Source organism: Panthera onca, chromosome C2 (assembly GCF_046562875.1).
Source record: "Panthera onca isolate mPanOnc1 chromosome C2, mPanOnc1 haplotype 2, whole genome shotgun sequence".
NCBI classification, from domain to species: Eukaryota; Metazoa; Chordata; class Mammalia; order Carnivora; family Felidae; genus Panthera; species Panthera onca.
Window position 1 is genome coordinate 58,484,889 of NC_138347.1, and position 24,617 is coordinate 58,509,505.

A 24,617-nucleotide genomic window follows, 5' to 3' on the forward strand; every position below is an offset into this window, starting at 1 on the left:
TTCTTAACAATGTCAGCATGTGCAGTAGAAAGAGATAAGGCAAACGCCATACGTAAGGAAGGCTAAGTGAGGTCACCGAATACGTTGGCTTTTGCTGCATCTGTTGAGCTTAGAGACATCTCCAGACCAAATCTAAACAGTATGCTGTTCCCTGAACAGCCCATAGAAAGTTCTGTGTGGAAGAGAGGAGGAAAAGAGCCTTGGGCATGGCTGAGCTTTAGAAAACATGGAGATGGCAAGGAGAACACGACTCTGCCACCTAACTATTCAGTGCCCAAAGGGAATATGCAAATTTTCATTAAATTTGAGACTTTTAAAAAAACAAAACCCAAATAACTAAGGAACTCTTATTTTCTGAAGGAAAGAAGATGGGAGGAATTTAGATACACCTTTTAAAGATCCCTTTTAAATACACATTTAAAAGTAATCTTTAATTTAGAAACATAATCATGTAGTATGGTTGGTTTGGTTTAAAAAAATGTATGGGGCATCTGGGTGGCTCAGTCAGGTGACTGACTACAGCTCAGGTCATGATCTCACAGTTCGTGAGTTTGAGCCCCACGTGGGGTTCTGTGCTGATAGCTTAGAGCCTGGAGCCTGCTTCGGATTCTGTGTCTCCCTCTCTCTCTGTCCCTCCCCTGCTCGTTCTCTGTCTCTCAAAAATAAATAAACATTAAAAAAAATTGTTTTAATGTGGCACTTTGGTACATCTAGAGAATATACCTAGGAAGAGGCAGGCAGTTTTTCTTTTTTAACCAAATGTGTCTTTTGAGGAAATTATCCTTCCAGACATGTGGGGTCTCCCTTTTCTTGGGCTTTCAGGGGTTTGCTAACAATTTCTTCTACTAAAAAAATTAAAAATAACAATACTAATAAAATAAAAGCCTCAAATCAAATGTCAGTTCCCCAGTGAAAGCCTTTCCCAACATATCCACCTCAGTTTCTAAGAAGTTAGTTCATTCTGTGCATTCTATTCTCACCTTTTTTTGTTTTACGTTCACTTATTTATTTTGAGAGACGCAGAGAGAGAACATGAGCAGGGGAGGGATAGAGAGAGAGGGAGAGAGAGAGAATCCCAATCTCGACGTGAGACTTGAACTCCCTACGCAGGGCTCAAACTCCTGAACCGTGAGATCATGACCTGAGCTGAAATCCAGAGTCGGACGCTTAACCTGAACAGGCGCCCCTCTTCTCACCTTTCTGATAGAATGTAACTGTTTTGAGATTCTCACATATATGCCAGCCTCCCTCTCTCACAGGACCACTGAGGTCAGGAGCTCTGTGCTGACATTGCCTACCCCCAGGCAGCTCTGACTCTGCTGTGTTCCCTTATTTGCTGGCTCCTCCTTCTCACCACCCACTGCTTCAGCGTGAGCATTCCCATGAGTTCTAACCCTGGCCCTCTTCTCCTGCTACTTTGCTTAAGCACCCCTGCTCCTGGTTTTAACCCCACTCGTATGCAGTGATCCAAGTTCATTCCTCCACTCCAGACTTTTGTCTTGAGCCCCAGACCCATAAAATCAACTATCTAATGAGCTGGGATGGATGGTAGCTTCCAGATGCAGTTAGGATGAACCTTGTCATCTTCCCCCTATATGGACCTCCCCCCATGCAAGTCCCCTTACAATAACGGCACCACATCACCCGTTATACAGGTCAAATTCGTGAGTCATACTGACCACGCCCTTTTCCTTCATCCAAATCAATCAGATGATTCTCATTCTCAGTGAAAAAATTCAAACTGTTTTGCATAAGTCCAGTGGCAGGCAAGTCTGGTAAATATTTAACAACTAGCTTTCCAGGCAAAGAAAACAAAACAAGAACACGCTGATTTACAAATTTGCCAACATCCATGCCATAAATACTCCCGTTACGGCCGGTTTGAAGCTACCACTGTGATGTCACTGAATCCACCGAAGCTGGGAAGCGTGGCCAGTAGCAAACCATTACATAGTATATACACCATATAGAGACAGTAAACCTGATAATATTCTCAAAAAACACAGGCAATAGTAATACGTAGCAAAATAAAATAAAAGCGATCTGTTCTGAGTATTCAATATTTGTAAATTACTTAAGTGTAAATTTACATAATTCAATTGCTTGTAATGGCTGAGTGACAAGTGGCTCTCAACATTCCTGAAAATGTAACCATGGGCACTTGCAAGCAGACAACTTTATGGTCTAGAGCTGGCCTGACATCCAAGCCTTACTTTTCTTCCTGTGCGTCTCTTCTCTTTAATCCTATGTTTTGTTGACATTAGAACATTTGCACCTGCCTAAATAAGCTGCCTTTGCCAGCCATGTTCCTGACGCTCACAACCCCTCTTGCTGCAACCCATCCACCTGACAACACCTCTCCCCATTCACCTGGCAAACACCCATTCATCTTTTGAGGCTTAAAGTCATCTCCTTTATAAACCCTTTTTCCAATCCCCTACCCCCTTCCTCTGAGCACCTTGTGCACGTTGTTAGCATGACACCTGGCTCGCATTTATTGTTTACCAGTTTAACTTTGCTACTAGACCATGTTGCCATGTCTCATGCATTTTTTTGGTACTCAGATACATAGGCCCTTTAAAAAAGTTGTTGAAAAAATTAACTCTAATACTAGTAGACACTCAGTAAATGTCGAGTTGATCCCGTATCTCCCAGGGACCAAGCATTGTTTTCTCAGACAACTTCCTGTGGATTGCTGGACACTTCTCACCTACTCCTTGTTGTGGCTCCCGCTCTTTGCCACTGTATCCTCTTCAGAACCATGAGCTCAATCATTCACTTAAAGTGTCGCAGTTACTTTGTTACAGTGGAAGGGAATGGGTACAAAAGATCTGCGAAAGAAAGAAGAGAGAAAGAAAGAAGAGAATGATAGAAGAGAAAGAAAAGAGAAAGAAAGAAAGAAGGAAAGAAAGAAAGAAAGAAAAAGAAAGAAAGAAAAGAGAAATAAAGAAGAAAGAAAGAAGAGAAAAAAGGATAGAAGAGAAAGAAAGAACAGAGAAAGGAAAGAAAGAAAGAAGAAAGAAGAGAAAAAAGAAAAAGGAAGGTAAATGTACATGTACATCTTTCAGAATTGTTTTTAGCTTTATATAACAAGCCAACCTCTTCCTTAGAGCAATTCCAGCCACAGAGAAAGTAACATGTCTTTTGTTTGGACTTCATTGACCTTACTGCTGCCACCCAAGATGCAACCCAGTAACTTCCAATATTCTGCTGACAATTTCCCTGCTCTAAGCTCTTCCCCTAAGCCCCAAGGCTTCAGAGACAGTTCTGCCGTCTTTAGAGCTTCTTCAACCGATGATTCCATTCAGCATTATTGAGTCCTTTCTGTGCCTTTTTCTAAACCCACTGCTCTCCTCAAAGCTGATTCTCTCCCAGACCTTTATGTTTCAAAATTCTCTCTCCAGGCCTTCAGCTACTGACCACAAAGTCTTTTTCTCAGGCATACCGCCCACATGTCTACAAAGTGATTACATTTTCACTAGTCCAGGCCCCAGTGGGTAGGAGATTCCTCTCCATACATGTATTATTTGAGGTGTCATTCCCTGCCTAGCTTTCAACCAATTTTGCGCAGGGACAAAGATTACCTTCCTGTGCACCAGAATTGCTTTATCTAATGTGCCCAAGTCAACTGGTTCCAGGGGCAAGAATTCGATTTGATTCTTCTCCAGCACAATACTTGGCATAGTTAAGCGCTCAAATCATATTTGCTGCATGAACCAAAAGAACAGATGTTTGAGTGTTTTTCTCATGAAAAGGACCCAGAGACTCACACAACACCAATGAGACTTTACCCCCAAGTCACTTACAGTCTAGGAAGACAGATTGCCAAGTTCTTGAGCAGTTATAAAAATTTCAGCCCAACTTAGATCTAAGTTGATTACTCCTCCGGTCTTGTTTGACCAATCAGTTACCACAGTGGGGCCTGACAGGCCCTTGACTAAAACACACAGATGAAATGGTTACACGCTACCAAAACCTTTCATTCCACGAGCTCTTAGTACATTGACAGTGAGCTTTGTTTCTTTATAGAACATGCTCTTAGTATCTTTCCATTAAAAATAGCATTTAAAAGGTTCATTCTTTGGATAAGTCAAACTGAGGCACAACAGTTACGGCCAGGATGGAAGTTTCCAGATGAAATCTGGCTGGCAGCTGAACAAGTTAATGGATGCAGCTCTCAGCCCCTCCCCTCTTGTCCAGCCAGACAACTGTTACCCCAGGGCAGAGGGAAAGTGGTCTCTGGCAACTCCTGACAGATGGACAGCTGACAGAATGGACCCTCCCCTAGGCCCCAGGCCTTGTGCAGCTGTGCTCGGCCTTGTATACAATCGGCTGTCTCCCCCAGAGGAGGGGAAAGAATTGTGCAGCCAGAAAGAAGCTCTCAGCGGGAGGGAGGTGGGCGGGATTGACTGACATACGAGAGGGCTGGCTTTTTGGAGGGCTCTTAGCAACGGCCCCGGTTTGACCCTCCTCAGCTAGAAGAAAATCGAATCAGTGTACCATTCTTCCAGGCGCCATGCAGCATCAGCAACTGAACGTCAAGGCGGCCTTCCTTCCTTCCTGTTAATTACCTGCTCTCTCCCATTTCAGGATCCCCGTCTCTGCAAAGTGCTTCTAGAGAGGGGACGCCACGACCACCACCCAGCCCCCTTGCTGCCTGGGGTTTCAGCCTTGATTGTGAGTCCTTGTACATCACCTCATCTCATCCCATCGATAGGCGGGACCGAGAGGGGCGTTCCAGCCCCCCTGGACCAGCAGGGGCTTTATTCTAGAGTCACTGGCGCGTGGCTGCGCTTTCCCTTCGCGTTGGTAGGTGAAACCCCAGTGGCTTCATTGGCTCCTTGATTTAAACCACGCCCGGCTTTCTGCCCGCTTTGCTGCTGCTGGGCCAGGCCGCCCAGCCACGTCCCAGCCCCCGTTCGCAGGGAGCCGGGCCGCTGCTGCTATTGTGTGGATGCCGCGCGTGTCCTCTCTTCTCTTCCAGAGATGGCTAACAGGGGCCCGAGCTATGGCTTAAGCCGAGAGGTGCAGGAGAAGATCGAGCAGAAGTACGATGCGGACCTGGAGAACAAGCTGGTGGACTGGATCATCCTGCAGTGCGCCGAGGACATAGAGCACCCGCCCCCGGGCAGGGCCCATTTTCAGAAATGGTTAATGGACGGGACGGTAAGGCCGGCTGCGATCTTGGTGGCCAGGGCAGTGGGCTGGGAACCCCTCCAGGACTTTCTCTTCTAACAGGAGGCTGCAGGTGGAGCTGCGGCTGCCAAACTCTGTGTCTCACGGGGTGGGAATGGAAATGCCTTTATTTCTTCGGGGTGGAAGGTCTGCGCTCCCCGCACAATTCCCTTCCTAGCTTAAGGACTCTCCACCCAGCTGAGACATGGCAGCTTCCTTGGGAGTTGTTGCCAAATTAAAAGCCCTTTTTGCTTTCTCCAGTGGGAATAATCAGTTAAGGATTTCCCTTAGATTTCTCCAGACTTTTGGTCCATCAGCCCGTGGGGTGGGGGGAGTAATTATTCCTCCCCCCTGCGGAATGGATTAGTTACAAAGTACAACAAAAGAAAGGGTCAGAGAGACTAACCACCTTCCCATCCTTCCCCAAGCCATGCTGCCTGGGGTGCTGGATGTCTTGAATGCATGGGTTCTCAAGAAACCGAAGGGAATCCTTACTTGGTAACTGCTTTTCTGACCAGATGCTCTCGTGCGTTTGGGGGTTGGAGACTGCTGATTCGAACAAGCCCATCTTTTCCCCGCAGGCTGTGATTTACTGTTACATAACAGCTATCCTACGTTTCTGTTGGGTCGCCCAGGACTTGGGTTACAAGCATCTAGGAGGAGGGTACCCGGTTCACCTCTTTTATACCTCATTGGCACATATGGGTTGAGTTATTGAAGGCTGATTCTGATCTGCCCTTTGAGAGAAGAAATAATATTCGATTCTATTATTTGACCTCTCCTCCTTCCATTGAAAGTCTGGAAATCACGGGCTCATCATCACACATTGTTCCCTATTTGTAAACATTCTTTCCCTCCCCCAGAGAAAGGAAGGGAGGAGCCAGCAGGGAAGGGGGTTCCCAGGATGCAGGACCCACTGTAGCCAGGAGCAGTCCTGGGAGTGAGGCCACCTGGGTGTCTGGGGTTTGGCGTGGGAACCTGGCCACCCAGCCCTGAGCCGTGCCTTCCTGGGGCGCAAGACTTGCCTCTGCCCAAACCCGGAAACTGTACGCTTTAGGCCTAGGACTCACTTTGCATTAATGATGGATAAATACAAAGGGAAACATTGATTTTGTCTCCCCTTTCTCTCTTCAGGTCCTGTGCAAGCTGATAAACAGTTTATACCCACCGGGACAGGAGCCCATTCCCAAGATCTCAGAATCAAAGATGGCTTTTAAGCAGATGGAGCAAATCTCCCAGTTCCTAAAAGCTGCAGAAATCTACGGTGTCAGGACCACTGACATTTTTCAGACGGTGGATCTATGGGAAGGTAAACAGCCCTCATGCCTTTGGGGTTATTCCCCCTCCCCCTCCACTTTGGCTATCTCTTTGGGAAACCTGTTCACGGTGTTCTTCCTTATGCCTGTGTGTGCCCCTGTGGGGGTGGAGGGTGGGGGTGGAATGGGGGTTATCCGCTGTGACCCCGGGGCACTGTTAGCTTACAGCTTTGTGATATTCTATTGACAAGGCTACCCTCCTCTGAGGGAAGGCGCACCCTGGGGACATGGCGGGGGACCTCAGCAAACCAGCACGTAAACAGAAGCCTCCATGGAGAGAAATCTAAAATGGTTACATGGATGCCTTTCATTCCTGTTACCCCTCCCACAACGTACTCTTTCTGAACAAATGGTAGCTACTGGAAGAGAAGGGGGGGGGGGTGGTGAGCGTGCTTCTGACTCACCGGCAGCAACAGGGCTCGTAGACAAAGCCGCCTGGTGCGGTCTGTCATTCAGTCTGAGAAATCAAGAGCACCCCAACCTTTTACGAAACTATTATCTGAGGGCTTGGTGACTATCCCTTCCAGATATATATTCTGCTCAGAAAGTGTGAAACGTGATTTTTTTTTTTCTTTCACATTTGTGAATTGACTTGTGAGGCATAAGTCTTATGAGGCATAAAAGTCAAATCACATTTCTGGACGTATTTGACAGTCCACCATTACTGGGGGAAATGGTGTGAATGGAGACACGGCCCAAGAAGTTGGGACCTGTGGTCATAGTGCTTAGTGTTCCCCTGGGCCCGAATGTGTGTGCCCATCCGTGCAACGGTTCCACGCCAGGCTGGCCAGGCACTGGAGCTATGGAACAGTTCAAGCAGGCCTTCCGGGTAGGCTCTGCTCGCTCATGCTCAGTCCCTGGCTGTTAGCAGTGGTGCGCCCAATAGGATGCCCAGGGCAGTGACCCAAATGGCCCCCCTGATAGTGAGAAGGGGGTAACTTTCCTGTGATCGGGAGACATGGTATTTTAAGAGGTATTTAGATGATGGATGAAACAGATTTCTAGCAGAGGACCATCCTACGAAACAACTTCTAAAGAAACAATTGCCTCCTTAACCCTTACACCCCCTCTGTGTCAGGCAGAGAGCTGGTATTTCCTGTTTCTCTCACACGTGAGTTGTTAAAATCCCAAGACACCCGTCACATAACCTGTGTTTTGCCATTACTTAGAAAGTCAGATATCCAGACCTTCAGGCCAGGCCATTGGACTTCTTGGCTACTCACTTCCAAATCTCGTGAATGTCACAGTTGAGACTTGGTTTCTGCTCTTTAGACCAAAACGATGATGATTTTCCCAGCTAATAAAGAGAGCCCCTGCCTATTGATATTTCCCTGTACCGTAGGTGTGGAACAAGTACTTTACTGTGTAATGCCAATTAATTCTCCTCCAGTTCTATGAGGTGTTGTTAATTTTCCCATTTCAAAGAGGATGAAGCTGAAGCTTGTCCATGAGTACTTGTACGCATCGTATGGCCTGTAATTAGCAGAGCCAGGGCTCAAACTTGAACTCTCTGAGGCCAGAAAATAGGGCCTCAACTAGTCTGCCCTGTCATGCTTTGACCAGGAGGCTGTTTCCTGCACCTGCACCATGAGTGTGCTGGTGAGTCATAACAGGAGGATGAAGAAGAGAAGGAGGAGGAGGAGTCAGGACTGTGTGGGACAGAAGGGTGGAGCCCCTGTATTAGGAGTTCATGTGAATAGAAGGGTGAGCCACCCACCAAGTGCAGGAAGTATGTAGGAAGAGAAGGAAACTGGGAAGTCTGTAGGAGATGTGGACCCCGAGCTTGCTTCTCTGTCTTTACGCGACTGACGATGTTTTACTTGCCTTTCCACTTTTATCAGAGATCACGCAGGTAAACTTGACATCCCGGAGGTGCTGGCAGTGACGAGGAGGGGTGTAGGGAGCCATGGTCCCTGATTAACAGAGCAGGGGGAGGTCTACACCACCTGTCCCAGCCCTGTGTGTTCATACTTCTTAAGGGAGAGGGAGGTCAAGAAGCATGAATGAGACTGTGGTCGCCTAAGGTAGGGTCGTGGACAGGTGGGCTCCAAACCAGGTTAATTCTCCTAGAAAAAGGAAACCAGGCAGACACGGAGCCAGGGCAAAAAGGATGAAGCTTTAAAGGAAAAAAGGAAGGGGATTCACTCCAAGGGTGGCTGACCGGGTATAGGTAGCCATGACTGACACTAACAAAGCAGATGCCTGGGAGTGTCCACGGCCTCCCGTGGGCCCCTTCATGGGAGGACTGAGGTTCTGGAAGAGTCATTCTAAGGGAGGGGGCCTCTGGATCACTGACTGAGGCTCAAGCCAGAGCTGGTTACCATACAATGGAGCAAGAGGTAGGAAAGTGGGTTGTTTGGGCAGAGAAGGGAGGGGCGGGCTTGGCCTTGAGCAAGGCCAGGGTGAGACCCAGGGTACTGAGTGAGAGAGGCTGGGTGCTTCCTGCCAGAGCCAGTTGTCGCTCGTGTCTGGGCATGAGCAAGCCTGAATCAAAGGGATGCTGCAAGGCAGGGTCGGCATGTGTCAGCGTGAGGGTGCCCATGTCTACTCACACAGCTATCAAGCTGGCCATTTGCTTGGCTTCATGCCGCATCCCCCCCACTGCTCCGACAGTGGTTTTCCGTTTATTCCCATTCCCTCCTGATGCCACGCACTGGGGGTGTGGTGGCTGTGGCTGCTGTGGGTCCAGCCCTTCTCGCTTGGGCACTTCTCTTCCTCCTCTGCAGGCACTTTATGCTCAACAGCTCTCTGCCCCCTGCCCCCCATCTCCCCCGCTTGGCATCTTCCCAATAGGGTTCTGCTTGCCCACGGCTGCCCAGTGACTCCATGTTGCTCTGAGGTTACAGACAAATGAAGCTGCAGGAGGCCAGGCTTGCAAGATGCCCTCCCATTTAGGCTTCAGTTAGACAGGCAGGGGCCCCAAATGGACCCATTATCCTGAAACCCCTGTTCGATGCACACTGAGATGTTTGGAATGGACTTAGGAGCAACCAGAATAAAGGTCCTGGGCTTTAAAAAGGAACCCCAGGGGCGCCTGGGTGGTTCAGTCGGTTAAGCGTCCGACTTCGGCTCAGGTCATGATCTCGCGGTCCGTGGGTTCGAGCCCCGCGTCGGGCTCTGTGCTGACAGCTCAGAGCCTGGAGCCTGTTTCAGATTCTGTGTCTCCCTCTCTCTGACCCTCCCCAGTTCATGCTCTGTCTCTCTCTGTCTCAAAAATAAATAAACGTTAAAAAAAAAAAAAAAAAAAATTTAAAAAGGAACCCCAGGCCTGAACAACGGCCCAGAAAACAACCCAACCAAAGGATATTAGAGACAGAGCTACTGAAGTTCCTCTGGGAGGAAGCTGGGTGAGCAATCCCTTTCAGGGCTGGGGAGGAAGCTGGGGCCGCTTAGAGCCCTGGGAGAGGACTAAAGAAGTCTTTCTCTTGCATGAGGGCAGGTGGATGCTGGCAGGTTCCTTCTGGATTTGTGGAGGGTGCCGGGAGGGGGTGGGAGTGGGGCTGTCTCAGCTGCCCATGACTCAGGAGAGCATACCGGAGCTTAGACGTCAGTGTCTTTTCTGTGGAGGGAAAGTGAGAAGGAGACGAGGGAGGAGCAGGAAAAGGAAGTATGTGTGTTTGTGTGTGAGAGAGACAGAGAATGAGAGAGAACACGGGAGAACTAGGGGGTGTGCTGGTCAGAAAGACTCAAAGAAAACTTACCCTGGAAGGTGGTACAACACAGATTTCTAAGACTGCCTGGTTCACATCTCTGTTCCACCACTTATCAATTAACTTTTTTAAGCTTGGATTTTCTCAGCTATTTCACAGGGTTGACATGGGGATTAAAGGGGATGATGCATTAGAAGTTGCTTAGCAAAGTGTCTGGCAACCGTAGAGCATAATATACGGTGGCAAGGTAAACATTACTACAGTCATTGCCCTGTCCCTTTTTAGGACAAATTGAAAATGAGGGTGGCGGGAGCAAGGCTGGAAAGGCACATATTCTGCCTTGGAACAGATGGACTTCATTAATGGCTTCATACAGAAGCCGGTGTTGTTGCCTGGATGGCATTCGCCCTCTGTCTGTCGTGTGGTGCCTTCACTGCATCGGCCAGCCTCCAATATGGAGGGGCCGGCGTCACGGGTCACCTTACTGACTTTTTTCTATCCTGTGGCATTACCCTCTTGACATCTTTCCCCAGAATATATTGCTTTGCCAATTCCAGACCCAGAAGATCTTGGTACAGTGAAAAAAGCATGAGTTTGGAGTGAGATAGATGGGTTGAAGCTCTTTAGCTACATGCCAACTTTGTGAACTTGTTTCAGTGCTCAGCTACTCAGAGCCTCAGTTTGCTTCTCTGTAAATAAGTCTAGCACCTTCCTCGGAAGGTTCTTGTAAGGATTAAATGTGTAAAATGCCTGTGACCGTGCCTGGCTAATAGACACCTAATAAATGTTGGCTTCCTTCCCCCTATACTATAAGTCCATCAGCAACTACCTTTTGGTTTCTTTGCACAGCCACATGGTGAACAAGCGTTAGACATGTAGAATTCTAGAATGTCAGGGCAGGCAAGACTCAAAGATCAATCCAATCTGATTACTTTTCTCAGGAGTCCTACTGACAAGGATCCTGGCCACATGGTTTTGCCCTGCCCCCCTGTTCCCTTTCCTTGATGACTAGGAGTCGGGGAAGAGTGTGGTTTATATTGGGGGGGGGGAGTACCTGGCAGTCCAAATATATTCTCTCTGGGGAGGTGGCTCTATATGTGTCATTCCGTAACAGCAAGAACAAGGAAACATTTCACCCAACTCGAGAGACACTTGGGGGTCTTGTGAGGTACCCTGTAGTGACTTGAGTCATCATAACGTGCCTGCTGCTTGCAGTCTCCACAGCCTCCACTGCTCGTGACTTTGTTTGGCGGGTTTTTCCTTCAGCCGTGGTTCTCAACCTCGAGCCTGGTAGGTTTATGAAAACACAGCCCCAGTGTTTCTGAGGTATTAAATCTGGGGTAGGGCCCAGAAATTTGCATTGCTTACCAATTCATAGGTGATGCTGCTTCTGCTGGTCTGGGAACCTGGCTTTGAGAACCAACAGAGTGTCTGCAGAAAGGCAAGCGACAAAAATTTGTGAAACTCACAGAGCAAGCCCAACCTACTCTCTGACATTTCTCCTTTGACCGTAGCAATATTTTCTCAATCTTGAGGAGAGAATTGGGGACTGTGCCTAAGTTATTACTCAAGGAAAACAGAAATGATACCAGAAAGATGAAAATAGCCAGTATTCCAAGAGTAACACAGATGAGTCAAGACGGATAACAAAACAAAGTAGCTCTGAAGCAAAAGTTTTGACTGTAAACTGTGAAACACTTTTATTTTTTAAAACCACTTATTTATTTATTTAGAGAGTGAGAGAGAGCACTAGCAGGGGAGGGGCAGAGAAAGAGGGAGACAGCGAATCCCAGGCAGGCTCCCTTTATGGTAATAGCGCTCAGACTTTATGGGTAATAAGAATCCCTGGTTGGGGGGGGCGGGAGAGCCTTATGGTGCAGAGCCCTCGGCCCCACCCCCCGGAAGTTATCATTCAGTAGTCTGAAGTACAAGACCACACTTGGGGAAACACCGCTTTGTGCTAATGCAGGAAAGAGGGCACACTCAGTTGTCTGAGCAAAGGTTTGCCAGGTTGAGTACAAGGGAGGCTGCTACAACACCATCTCATTTTTTATGATTGCAAGTCTAAATATCAGCCCCTCCTGTAAGAGGAGGCTAGAAGAGTCCAGCTCACCTGATCAAAGTGCTGAGCTGGTAATGCACATTTGGCCCCTCCGATTCCATGTGTCACTTCCCTTTTTATGGCCAGTGGTCTCACTTTTAGGTCACCACCAAGGACTCAGCATCTAGAAAATTCCCAGTCCTTCCCAGTAGTCGCTACTTCTTTTAGGACAGTCTTCTTTTTTTTTCTTTTTTATTTTTTCTTGGAAGAATAGCCTTGAGCAGTGTTTTCAAGCTGCCTTGCCAAAGTATCTAGGGTGTAGCTTTCAGGGAGCAAAGAGATTCCAAGCTGCCGGACTCCGAGCTGGCTCCCAGCTTGGATCAGAGCCCTTCTAATTATTGACTTTACCATTTGACTTTGTGCAAGATGTCTCCAAAGGGAGGAGTTTTTGCTTAAGGAATAGCGTGTAGTACTTACCGTGTGCTAGACCTCGCAATGTTTTTAACAAGTGAAAACCCAAGTAGTGGAACAATGCTTGCCTCTCCATCTGGCTGTATCTGAGTCATCTCAGGAGATTGCTCCAGAATCAGAATTTTTAAGATTCGCAGGTATTTCTTTCTTTCTTTTTTTTTTTTTTAACGTTCATTTATGTTTGAGAGAGAGAGACAGAGTGTGAGCTGGGGAGGGGCAGAGAGAGAGGGGACACGGAATCTGAAGCAGGCTCCAGGCTCTGAGCTCGAACCCACGAACCATGAGATTATGACCTGAGCAGAAGTCAGATGCTTAACCGACTGAGCCACCCAGGCACCCCTCATTCTCAGGTATTTCTGGTAATCAGTCTAGTTTGAGAGCCACCGTGCTTCTCAAACTTGCCTAATGGTGTAAATCACCTGGCGAGCTTATTACAAATATAAACTCCCAGGCCTCTCCCCAGGCCTACTGAATCCATCTCTAAGGGGAATGACCTCAAAATTCATATTTTTAAAGAGATGTCTCCCACACTATCCCATAAGTAGTCCAAGAGGCTTGGGAAACCTTGTTCTGAAGTAGGCCATGTTCTAGGCAGATGGTTATAAGATTCACAAATCTTCCTTAACCTCACTGCTCCTTTGGACATTTAATATGTGACCCCCAGTTATAGAAATCAGCCTCTACAAATGGTCCCTTCCCTCCAGCAGCATGTGATCTGGGCTTCTGAACTGGCAAGAGAGGTGAGGCTAGAAAAAGGCCCTCTCACCATTTCATGCTGGAGTTCATGAGGGATGTCTGTTAGAAAGCTGAGTAGACATGCCAGGAAAGCAAGATAGACAAGTTAGAGGGGCAGATTCCTGCTCATAGTGTTACTTAGAATCTTGGCCAGGATGAACTTGACCGGCATACTGATGGGGGACTCTAGGCCCCAACTCTTCTTCTTGCTTTAACCTTATTTGAGTTGCGACCTGGAGAAATTATTCCAGACAAAAACGCTCAGAGACTTATGGCTCTTGGGGTTGGTACTGTTGAACTTATGGGGCGCAAGAACAGTGACCCAGTTTTGTCCCCCTGTGCATTCCCTCTGGCCTGGTCCTCACACAGCCACTGCCACCCCTGCAGGTTATCTCTGATCACCAAGGAATGTGCCACCACAACCAACCTGCAGTGGGGACCCATGGCTGATGGTGGCCTAGTGGACTGTTTGTGGGCTTTGCATTCAGACACCTGAGCTAGAGCCAGGCTCTGGTTTACTTGCTGAGTGACTCTGGGCTCGTTAATTAACCTCCCTGAATTCATTTTCCCATTCATACACTGGAGGGAATAATATCAATTCCACTGGTTTGATACCATGTATAAAAATATCTGGCTTATAATTTATATCAAATCTCTTGCCTTGGGACCTTTCTTAAGGAAAACTTTTCCAATGTGTTTTTGTCAAATAACGCCTCCTTCCCTAGCTTCTTCTGCCCAATCGTGTAATTGCTTCCTTTCCCACCTTCCAGGATATATCTTTCCTTGCCAACTTTTCCCCCTCCTTCCTGCCTGGTTTCATGCCGTGTGTATGACACCAGCTAGCTCCCTGTGAAGGGGGCTGGGTCTGTGCTAACACAACCTGCCTCTGCACCCGGGGCTCCAGGGTCATATCTGTAGCTGGGTTGCTGGCTGTCAGGCTGCACGTTCCCCCAGATGCTGGACTTCCTAGACCTGTGCTTTCCAACCACCAGAAACCGATTTCCTGTGTGGCCCTTGTACAGAGTAGGGTTAAATGGTATACTCTAACCTTCCCAACCCTCCCTGTGCTTAATTCTTGCTGTAAGTTCTCTTTAATGGATCACTGCTTAAGAGCAAACCCTCTCTCCATCTCTTTCCACAGTGATCCCTCAGAATATCATCACTACAGCTCTATTTAAAAAAAAAAAAAAAAAGGATCGCATTACACAGTGACAATTACAGAAAAGCTTTTTATCTACGAGAAGTCATTCTAGTACCCACCTCTGGGTTTGCTCTTAAGTCTTATGATTCCTTGTGCCCTCCCCCACCCATCTGCTGCCCAGACACTTCCGTTCTGTTCTGCACGCCCCCCCCCCACCTCCTTCCCCCCCACCCAGCACTGTTAACTATCAGCTAACCCAGCCAGGCCTCAGGATTCCCGAAACCGCCCTGTGGTTAATGGGGTAGGGAAGAAAAGTGAGGGAAAATGAATCTACTCTTTTTCTTTCTTTCTTTCTTTCTTTCTTTCTTTCTTTCTTTCTCTCTCTGTCTCTCTCTGTCTCTCTCTCTCTCTCTCTCTCTCTCTCTCTCTCCTCTTTGAATAGATGGACATCCTGAACTGGACTTCCTCTGTGGACCTGAATTGTTTATTTCATTAGAGTTCTACTCCAGTCTTGTTTACCATCTGCCTTTCTCCTGTAATTCTGTATTCCCCAGTGACCAAGCCGCAGCAGCACGGTGGGGGGAGAGAGCACAGATGGTTCGCTCAGTGCAACGAGGGCCTTTTAGTATTTGCCCTTAACTTTTGCAGCTTCACCCACCCCCCCACCCTACCCGCCCCACTGAACGCTGCCTTCCTTGCTAACCCTGTGCCTTGAGCTTTGCACCCCACATCCCGTGCCGTGCACGGATCTCTGTCTAATCCAGGGCTGACCACGAGGTAGCATCTTTCCCAGCCCCAGGCCTGGCAGTCAGCTGGGAGGGAGGAAAGGAGAGAGGATGAGAGGAACAGGCTGACTTTCAGGGTCACTTGCCTCCTCTGTGGATTCAGGGTCACTGGGCTCCTCAGGGCATGCCCCCCCCCCCCCCCACTGTATGAAGGGGCACACCACACATCTCTCTCTCTCTCTCTCTCTCTCTCTCTCACACACACACACACACACACACACACACACACGGCAGCTATTTATTATTTCCATTTAGCTCTTTCCAAGCTGCACAAAATAAAGGGCCTATCATTTGTGTCACATTGAGTGCTTTCTGTGTTGATTTGCTTGCCTTCATTTGCCCGCCTCCAGCCCAAAGAGCAAAGTGAATACCCTTTGAATCAATTGAATACGTCAAGTGAATACAATTTGACGCACATGGGTGATTTTAGACCCTTTTAACCCAGAGAAAGTAAAAGAGAGGAGCCACCTGGGGTTTGGCACATTGAATCCAGCCAAGCAACTTCTTTCCAGTTTCCTTTTCCCCCTACCCCCAGTCCTGAGGAAAATCGTCTTCTGCGGACCATGCTCGCAAGCCTACCCACAGGATTTCCCCTTGCCACAGTCTGTAGAACCCACAGAGGCAAGGGCCTCTGCTCAGGGCAGGGACCTACTTGTATCTGGGCTGATAAGTGTTTGGAATGTTTTATTCATTCGGCAACTATGAATGAGTTAGAAACTGGGCGAGTCATGTAGAGACTAGCCAGGTAGTTTTTTGTTCTTTTCTGGGAAGTTTTGCCATGGTTATCTTCGGGGCTTTGAGAAATATTTGGTATCCCTCCTCTTGAATGGGATCGGCCTACAGCCTCCCATCAGAACTTCCTTCCCAGAGGACCAGCCCCATCCTTCCAGATTCCTTAGCCCTGACACATGCTTGGCTTTAATGTCTTTGTTGGCTTGTAGGGAAGGACATGGCGGCTGTGCAGAGGACTCTGATGGCTCTTGGCAGCGTTGCAGTCACCAAGGATGATGGCTGCTACAGGGGAGAGCCATCCTGGTTTCACAGGTAAATATCCCTTCCTGCCACCACTCCCCACGCTCCACTCGGCAACCGAGGAGGGAGATTTCTACGAGAAAGAGCATCTGGAGCGCTAGAGGCTATTTCAACACAAAGCACTCAGGGCCCCCACAGCTGATTCCCCAAGAACAAGGGAAGACTGATGCTGTCATTCAGGTCAACAGCCCACCCAGGGCAGAAAGGATTGGGGGTTTCCTGCTGGATACTGGGACCCTTCGGCTCCGGCTGTGCTGTTTCTCCAGAGGCTGAGCAGGACTGACTGACTTTTCTCAGAGGTGGCTTGAGGTCTGAACTTGGTTTTGTTATGATCCAAGGAGCCCTCAAGTAAACTTACTTACTTATTTATTCTTGAACTTAATGAAGGGAACATATGTCCTGGTTAATGCCTGTTGTCCCAGTGTATTTCTTTATTTTTTTTAAATGTTTACTTGTTCATTTTGAGAGAGAGAGAGAGAGAGCACGTGCATATGAGCAGGGAGGGGCAGAGAGCAAGGGAGAGAGAGAGACTCCCAAGCAGGCTCCACACTATCTGCACAGAGCCTGATGTGGGGCTTGATCCCACAGATTGTGAGATCATGACTGAGCCAAAATCAAGAGTCAGATGTTTAACCAACTGAGCCTCCCAGGCAACCCCCCCAGCGTATTTATTAATAACTGTCTCTTTCACTTTCAAAAGTGGCATGGTCTGGATAATGTATTATGTGGTCATATCAGTAAAGGATTTATTTTCTTGTCCTTGTTTTCAAGGGTGGGGGAAGCAAGGAAGGTGAAACTCCACCCAATAGCTCAGGGGGCCTTGGAGACAAAAGAGTACTTTGTAGCAGATAATTGACCCTTCATTTCCCTAAACTGGCTTTCTTTTTCTAGACAGTTATAAAAAGTTACCCCCTTGTGTCATTTTAAATGAACCTTGTCTGAAAATCTAGATTTTGGCCAGTTGAAACTCTGCTTTTAGTCCCAGCTTTGCTAGTGACATATCGTGGTTTATATGACCCACAAAACCAAAATTAATTACTACCTGGCTCTTTACTGAAATTTGCTGACCTCTGGGTAAGAGTAAGAAAATTTCCCTCCTTAACTCCTAGGTCCTACAGCTCTAAAACAGGAACATTAATCCTTGGCCCTACACAGGGAAAGGCCGAATGGGATTTATGACATGCTTTGTAAGAAGACCTGACTGTAATTTTCACAAGGGCTTGAGGTAACTTTGAGAGAGAGGGTGACAGGAAAGTTGTCTGAGAGTGAAGTCTTCAGAAAGGAAGCCACTGACTCTTTTGTGGAAATTCTGAAAAATCATCTGGGTTCTAAGGAGTGGAGATCTCCTGTGTCATGGAAGGGCCTATTTGGAGTAGGGCTAGAGCTCGTGATAGGACCATAGCCCAGGGTAGGAACATAGCCCAGGATAGGAATAATGATCAGAGTAGGGCCATAGCTTAGGCTGGGGCCATAGACCAGGTAGGGACTCATAGATCAAGGTAGGACCATAGCTCATGATAGGCTTATAGCTCAGCGTAGGGCCTCGGCTCACGGTAGGGTCATAGCCCATGGTGGCCATTGCTCAAGGTAGGACTGTAGCTCAGGGTAGGATCACAGTTCCTATCAGTACTATAGTTCAGTATAGGGTCTGCTATTCTATTTGGTGGCCTTGGGTTCTGTTTGGTGACCCCAGTAGAGTCTTTCTAACTACGTGTCTTGGGAAGGGCTTGAAAACTGTCAGAATGACATTATTCCATCTCACTTCCCCTGCCCAGGAAAGCCCAGCAGAATCGGAGAGGATTTTCAGAGGAGCAGCTTCGCCAGGGACAGAACGTCATCGGCCTGCAGATGGGCAGCAACAAGGGAGCCTCCCAGGCAGGCATGACCGGGTACGGGATGCCCAGGCAGATCATGTAAGATGCTGCCTCCTGCCCCCCCGTAGAGAGGACGAATGTTCCACACCACGGTCTCTGTGATAAAGAAATAGTTAGTCACCTTCTGACCTTCTCTTTCTCAAAGCCTCCCAGTTTCTGGTTTTTGCAAGTGCTGCATTTCTGCTGAGAATCCGCGTTGCCTACTGCTGCCACCTTGTGTTCATTTAGAACTATGCAAAGACTCCGCCTCCTCTTCCTGAGCTCCCTCTTTTGCCCAAGAGTCTCCCTTTGTCTGATTATTTATTTATTTATTTATTTGCCAAAAACTCCCCTCCTCAACTTATTAGAACAGACCTAATAAACAAATTAGTCTTGTGTCTTCAAACGTAAACTTCATTCTTCGCCATAGGGTCTTTGGCACGCAGGGCTGGCCTCCGTCCATTCAGGGGGCCAGCAAGACGGAATGAGGCTTAAGCTGAAGGTGTACAACTATAGGCTCTCTCTGAGGAAGCCCTGATCAGGTTGTGTTCTGTGTCTCAGCCACGGAAATGGAAGTTTAGACATAGTTTTGCCCACTCTGATAGCCTAAAGCCAGGAGTTCCAGAACAAGGTCTTTGAGTCACTTGGGCAAAGTACCTACCTTGTGCCTATGATGCTGGACTCTGGGGGAGGGAACCCCGGAATGAGCAAGCCGAAGCCCCAGTTCTTAAGGGGCTCTCATATAGAGGCCCAGGAAGTATTTGCTGGATGGGTGGTTTTATCAAACAGTGGGTGACGGTCGAAGGAAAGAGCGGTTGTTACTTCTGTACCAGTCTTTCCCCTGCAGGCGGGACCCTGGGTCTGATGTCCATGTTGATATGGTTCTTCATAAGCCAAGCATTAGAGGCGATGTAGATTGCTCCCTTACACTCACTTACAGGGTCTAAATCCGTAAAACTGCTGCATATTGCCGAAGACAGACATCTAGCTAAGATGGGAGAGGTTCCAAAGATTCTCTCATCCATATGAAAATTAAGAAGGCCAATAAACTTCGAGACCACTGTTTAATCTTATTCTTTCCTACCAGTAGAAACAAGAAAAAGTGATTCATTTAGTAAGAAAAGAGATGAGGCCTTTTATCCATATAATGAATTATTAAGAAAAGGTAAAATAAATGAAACTATAGATATTGCCACCTCCTAAATGTTTGGGTGTTGGCTTTTCAGACCGTGTTCTCTGCAGTTCCAGGTTTCCAGAAGGATTTCTATGGGATCCCCGTTGGGGTGGGCAGTGCTGCTTAGGAGGCAGCATCCTGGGTCCCCATTTGTTCTTCCGAGAGAGCATCATTGATCTTATTTTCTATATTAGGATTCAGCATAAGACTTTAAGACTTTTAATATTAAAAAAAAAAAAAAAAAAGGATAGCCTGAGTCACACAAGGAATATAATGTATCCTTCAGGAGCCCCAGAGACTTTCTAACAGCCACTGGTGAGTTGTCCATTCCTGGAAAGATGTCACATGAACATGGCAGCTGAACCTTTACCTCAGAGTTGTCACAAAAGCAAGAGAGGCGGGTTGATGGAAAAGGGTAAAATAAGACTGGGAGGAATTCCTGGAGAGAATAGAAGGTGGTCAGGTCCCTGTCTGGCATTGGGAGTGGGGGTGCGGGAGATAGCCTCCATCAGCGGGGGGATAGGTTTGGCATAGCTTTCAGGCTCCACCCGTTCCGTTCCCCACAGTGCCCTGGCACCACCACTGCTACGCCAGAGACGCGAAGAGGCTGAGAAACAGCAAAATCAGCTCAGGGCTGGAAGGAAGTAACCCACCAAATCTAGGGCGGTGTTTGAGCGCAGCTGGGAGTGAGGAGCAGGTGGTGACACTGATAGCCTCATCTGCACCTGGGCCTTTCCTCCTCTTAGCACGACCCCAACCAGCCCCTCAGGATCCCACCCCTGAGTCCCATTGGATGATGACAGCCTGGGGATGAGGCTGTTAAAAACAAAATTGAGGCCCTAGGGGGAAGGTGTACTCAAGTCATAGGGATTGACTAGGAATTAACACAGAATGAGAGAGCCTAGTTTATAATTCCAAAGACTACCTGCCTGAATTTAGAATTTCCATCTCCCCAAAGTGGCCAGAAGCGATCCAGACTGAGGTCTGAGATTTCCGCCCCTTTACCCACTTTGTATTTGCGATCAAGGTAGCAGATAACCTCAGGGTAACATGAGCTCCTGGACCCTATCTGAAAGACTCTTGAGGAACAAAAGTACCATCATCAAAAGACACAGTAGATCACCCTTACTGGATGAAGCAGAATTCGCAGACCAGACAGAAGAATCATTTCAAAGGAGTCTAATAAATATGCTAAAAATGATAAGGGAAAATACTGGAAACATGAAGTAATAATCCACTATGAAGAAAAATCAACTGGTGATATGGAACATTAAAAAATATAAATGAAATAAAGATTGGGAGTGGAAAGGATAAAATGAACAAGCTAATAAATTGGAATATCAAAACAAATTCTGTAAAAAAGACATAAAGTGTAGGGGTGCCTGGGTGGCTCAGTCGGTTAAGAGTCCGACTTCTGCTCAGGTCATGATCTCACAGTCCGTGAGTTCGAGCCCCGCGTCGGGCTCTGGGCTGATGGCTCCGAGTCGGGAGCCTGCTTCCGAGTCTGTGTCTCCCTCTCTCTCTGTCCCTCCCCCGTTCATGCTCTGTCTCTCTCTGTCTCAAAAATAAATAAATGTTTAAAAAAAAATTAAAAAGAAAAGACATAAAGTGTAAATATAAAAAAACATTAAGTGATAGGAGTGAAAAATCATATCATTGAAACTTCACAAGGAAAGGAAATAAATCAATACAGGGGAGGGAAAATTTGAAGAAATGATTTTGAGAATTTCTCAGAAAAAAAAAAGCAAAACCAAAACCTAAGGACTCAGTTTTTTGGTTTTTTTTTTAAGTTTATTTATTTTTGAGACAGAGAGAGACAGAGCATGAACGGGGGAGGGTCAGAGAGAGAGGGAGACACAGAATCGGAAGCAGGCTCCAGGCTCTGAGCCATCAGCCCAGAGTCCGACGCGGGGCTCGAACTCACGGACCGTGATATCGACCTGAGCCGAAGTCGGACGCTTAACCGACTGAGCCACCCAGGTGCCCCAGGACTCAGTTTTAAAAGACTTAGAAGGATTCCAAAAAATAAATGATAGAAGTCCTTAGCGGAAAACATTGTAGTGAAAAATGTGCCATTAAAAATAAATACAAAACTCTCAAAGCCTTTAAAGAGTAAAAGCCCATTACATGTAAGGGGGAAGAATCAGATTAACACTGAACTTCTCAACATAAAGTGATATTTTCAAGATGCTAAAGAGAAAAAGAAAACATTACACATGATTTTCTACATAGCAATTAATTTTTTAAGCCCAAAAGTAGAGCAGAAATATTTAACAAAAGCCCTCTGAAAACATAATTGGATTAAGTATTCCAGTAAGAAAAATATATTATTACCAGGAAAAGGCTACTTCATATGGAAAATGAGGATATGTAAATTAGAAAATTTTATTCTTGTTTAAATAAACAAGGATGAAACAATAGAGAGAAAAATTATATCTATGACAATTTAGGAAAAGAAAAAGAAAAGGAAAATGTCCTCTTTGGAAGAAAAATATAGATATTGATAAATTCAAGAAATTGTTAGGAAAAGAAACATATGGAGTCCAACTCACTTCACGAAGCTAATTTAACATTAATTCCAAAACCGAATAAGAAAATTACAGACTGATTTCGCTTGGGAACATAGATGTGAAAACTTCTAAATAAAATAATACTGAACCAATTCCAGCAATGAATTTTAAAAATCTGTTAGGGGGCGCCTGGGTGGCTCAATAGGTTAAGCGTCCGAATTCAGCTCAGGTCATGACCTCATGGTTTGTGGGTTCAAGCCCCGTGTCAGACTCTGTGCTGACAGCCCAGAGCCTGGAACCTGCCTCTGATTCTCTGTCTCTCTCTCCCCCTCCCTCACTCACACACACTCTCTCTCTCTCTGTCTCTCAAAAAAATAAAAAATAAAAATAAATAAATAAAAATCTGTTAGAATAAACCCTTTGTCTCTTTTTAAGAGAACTCTTTTTCCTTTCCTTTCCTTTCTTTTCTTTTCTTTTCTCTTCTTTTTTTGTTTGTTTTGTTTTTTTGACTGGATGGGCTCTCTGGGAACCTAACCCTAGCTAGCCCTGAGTAGAAACTTGAACCCATGTTCTATTCCTTGCCTTTTCCTCTTCTAAAATCAGAGAGATTACCTACTCCAAGCCCTGATTTTTATTTATAATACTTGAGACCAAAAATGAAATGACTTTTCCTACATTATTTAGATAATTAATTGTTGGAGGAGGATTTAAATCTAGTTTCCTAGGCTTCTGGAATAGCATTCATTAATTTTTATTATTCAACATTTCTGCTAATTCTAATTCTTCCTAAGGCTTTATTAAGCAATGTCCTAATGTGGCATTCCATTCTTATTTATTTAATTTTTGATTTATTCAAAAATTGTCCTGGTTCAGCAAAAGCCATCTGTAGGCTGAAGGTACAAAAATGACTAGCAAACCATTTGTGCCGTAAATCCGTCAACAAGAATTTATTGAGTCTCTAATATATTTATGGAATTGTATTATAAACTAGGGAGATAATAGGTTATGAACATGGCTTTTAGTTGCATGAATTTGTAGTCTACGTGAACAAACAGAATCTGCTCTGCATTTCCTTGTGTCTATTGCTTATTTAAGTTTGAAAGCCACATGAGAGCAATGTTCACTCAGACTCTCGGAAGGAAGAGTTCTCTGGCCTGGGATGGCCAGGGAACGTTTGCCGGAGCAGACAAGTCTCAGGAACTTCTGCTCAGGGCTGCCATGGGAACGTATTGGATGCTTTACCACTTATTCCAGCCGGCCTGGACTCAACAGAGTTAAAACAACAAGAAACAGGCTTGGATTTCAAGACAAATCCTTGCTGAGTAGACTTGAGCAAGGGCCATGGGGACGTGCGAAATACCTGTGGCACCCATATCTGGGAGCCTCATTTCATCTTAGACCTCTAGAAGACAGTTAAAGGTCAGGATCTTAAAAAAAAAAAAAAAAAAAAAAAAAAAAAAAAAAAAAAAAAGACATCAAGGTTGTTTGCTTTCTTTTTTTTTTTTTTTTAATTTTTTTTTTTAACATTTATTTATTTTTGAGACAGAGAGAGACAGAGCATGAGCGGGGGAGGGGCAGAGAGAGAGGGAGACACAGAATCAGAAGCAGGCTCCAGGCTCTGAGCCATCAGCCCAAATGCTGACGCGGGGCTCGAACTCACGGACTGCGGGACTGCGAGATCGTGACCTGAGCCGAAGTCGGATGATCAACCGACTGAGCCACCCAGGCGCCCCAAGGTTGTTTGCTTTCAAGTTACTTTTTAAAAGTTTAGTCAGCTTTCTTAGAGATCAACTTGATGTGGCATGTACAGAACTTTCCCTGCTGAGGGTTGCAGATCCACCATGGGATCAAGACATCCAGTTCTCAGCTTCATATCTGTTTCAATCCAGGAGCCAAGCTCAAGGCTCCTGAGGACCATGGACACAAAAGGATGTGCTAATGTCTAGTGACATCTACAGGCATGCCATCTGTAGGGTTGTGCCAGGTTACAGTGTGAATATATGGCCCATTTCTGGATGTGAATATATGGTCCATTTCTGGATACATGTCCAAGACAGAAAGATGATTTAAGAAATCTAGGCAGACAGACTAGGCCAGAGTTTTCTACTTTACCTGTCACCCCGCCCACCAACAACAGTGATTGAAGCTGGGTCTTATGTCAATGGAAATGCAAAGCTCAACTTTCATAAGGTCTCATTTTTTATTTCCAGGTATCCTGCCATTTTAGTTATGATTTACAGAAAGCTTTAATGACATAATAGATTGCAGCACTATTGTTGAAAATAAATTTAATTACCATGGCCTCAAAACTGCTAAATTCATCAGTCATTAAAGTTAAAATAATTCTGTGGACTCTGAATCTTTCATTGCTATGATACCATGAAGTACAAAGCAACTTTTGGTAGCATCATTGGCAGAAATGAGCAGATAGTTCTTGCAAGTTGTCTAGTTCCCTTGGACATTTTGAAAGATAAATGTCCCCATTAAACAGGACACAATCAGCTTCTTGAATGATGTAGATTCAAGGCCATCCTTCACATGAGCTGGTAATGCCCTCATGTTATGCAGATGATGAGTAAGCTTAAGGTCACTCTCTCCCCTGAGTACTGAGAAGTGTGGCCATTTCTCTATACTCTCATGAGCATTATCACTTAAAAAATATGTTTGTGAATGGGGTGCCTGGGTGGCTCAGTCGGTTAAGCGTCTGACTTCAGCTCAGGTCATGATCTCACAG

General features: G+C 46.3%; 1 protein-coding gene across 1 annotated transcript; it reads left to right on the forward strand.

Annotated features, from left to right (window-relative positions):
• Positions 1-4,822: 4,822 nt before the first annotated feature.
• TAGLN3 (transgelin 3) lies at positions 4,823-18,605 on the forward strand. Its single transcript, XM_060640041.1, has 4 exons — positions 4,823-5,166; positions 6,310-6,484; positions 16,256-16,358; positions 18,122-18,605. The coding sequence occupies exons 1-4, from the start codon at positions 4,987-4,989 to the stop codon at positions 18,261-18,263; spliced, it is 600 nt and encodes a 199-aa protein (XP_060496024.1). The 5' UTR covers positions 4,823-4,986; the 3' UTR covers positions 18,264-18,605.
• Positions 18,606-24,617: the final 6,012 nt, after the last annotated feature.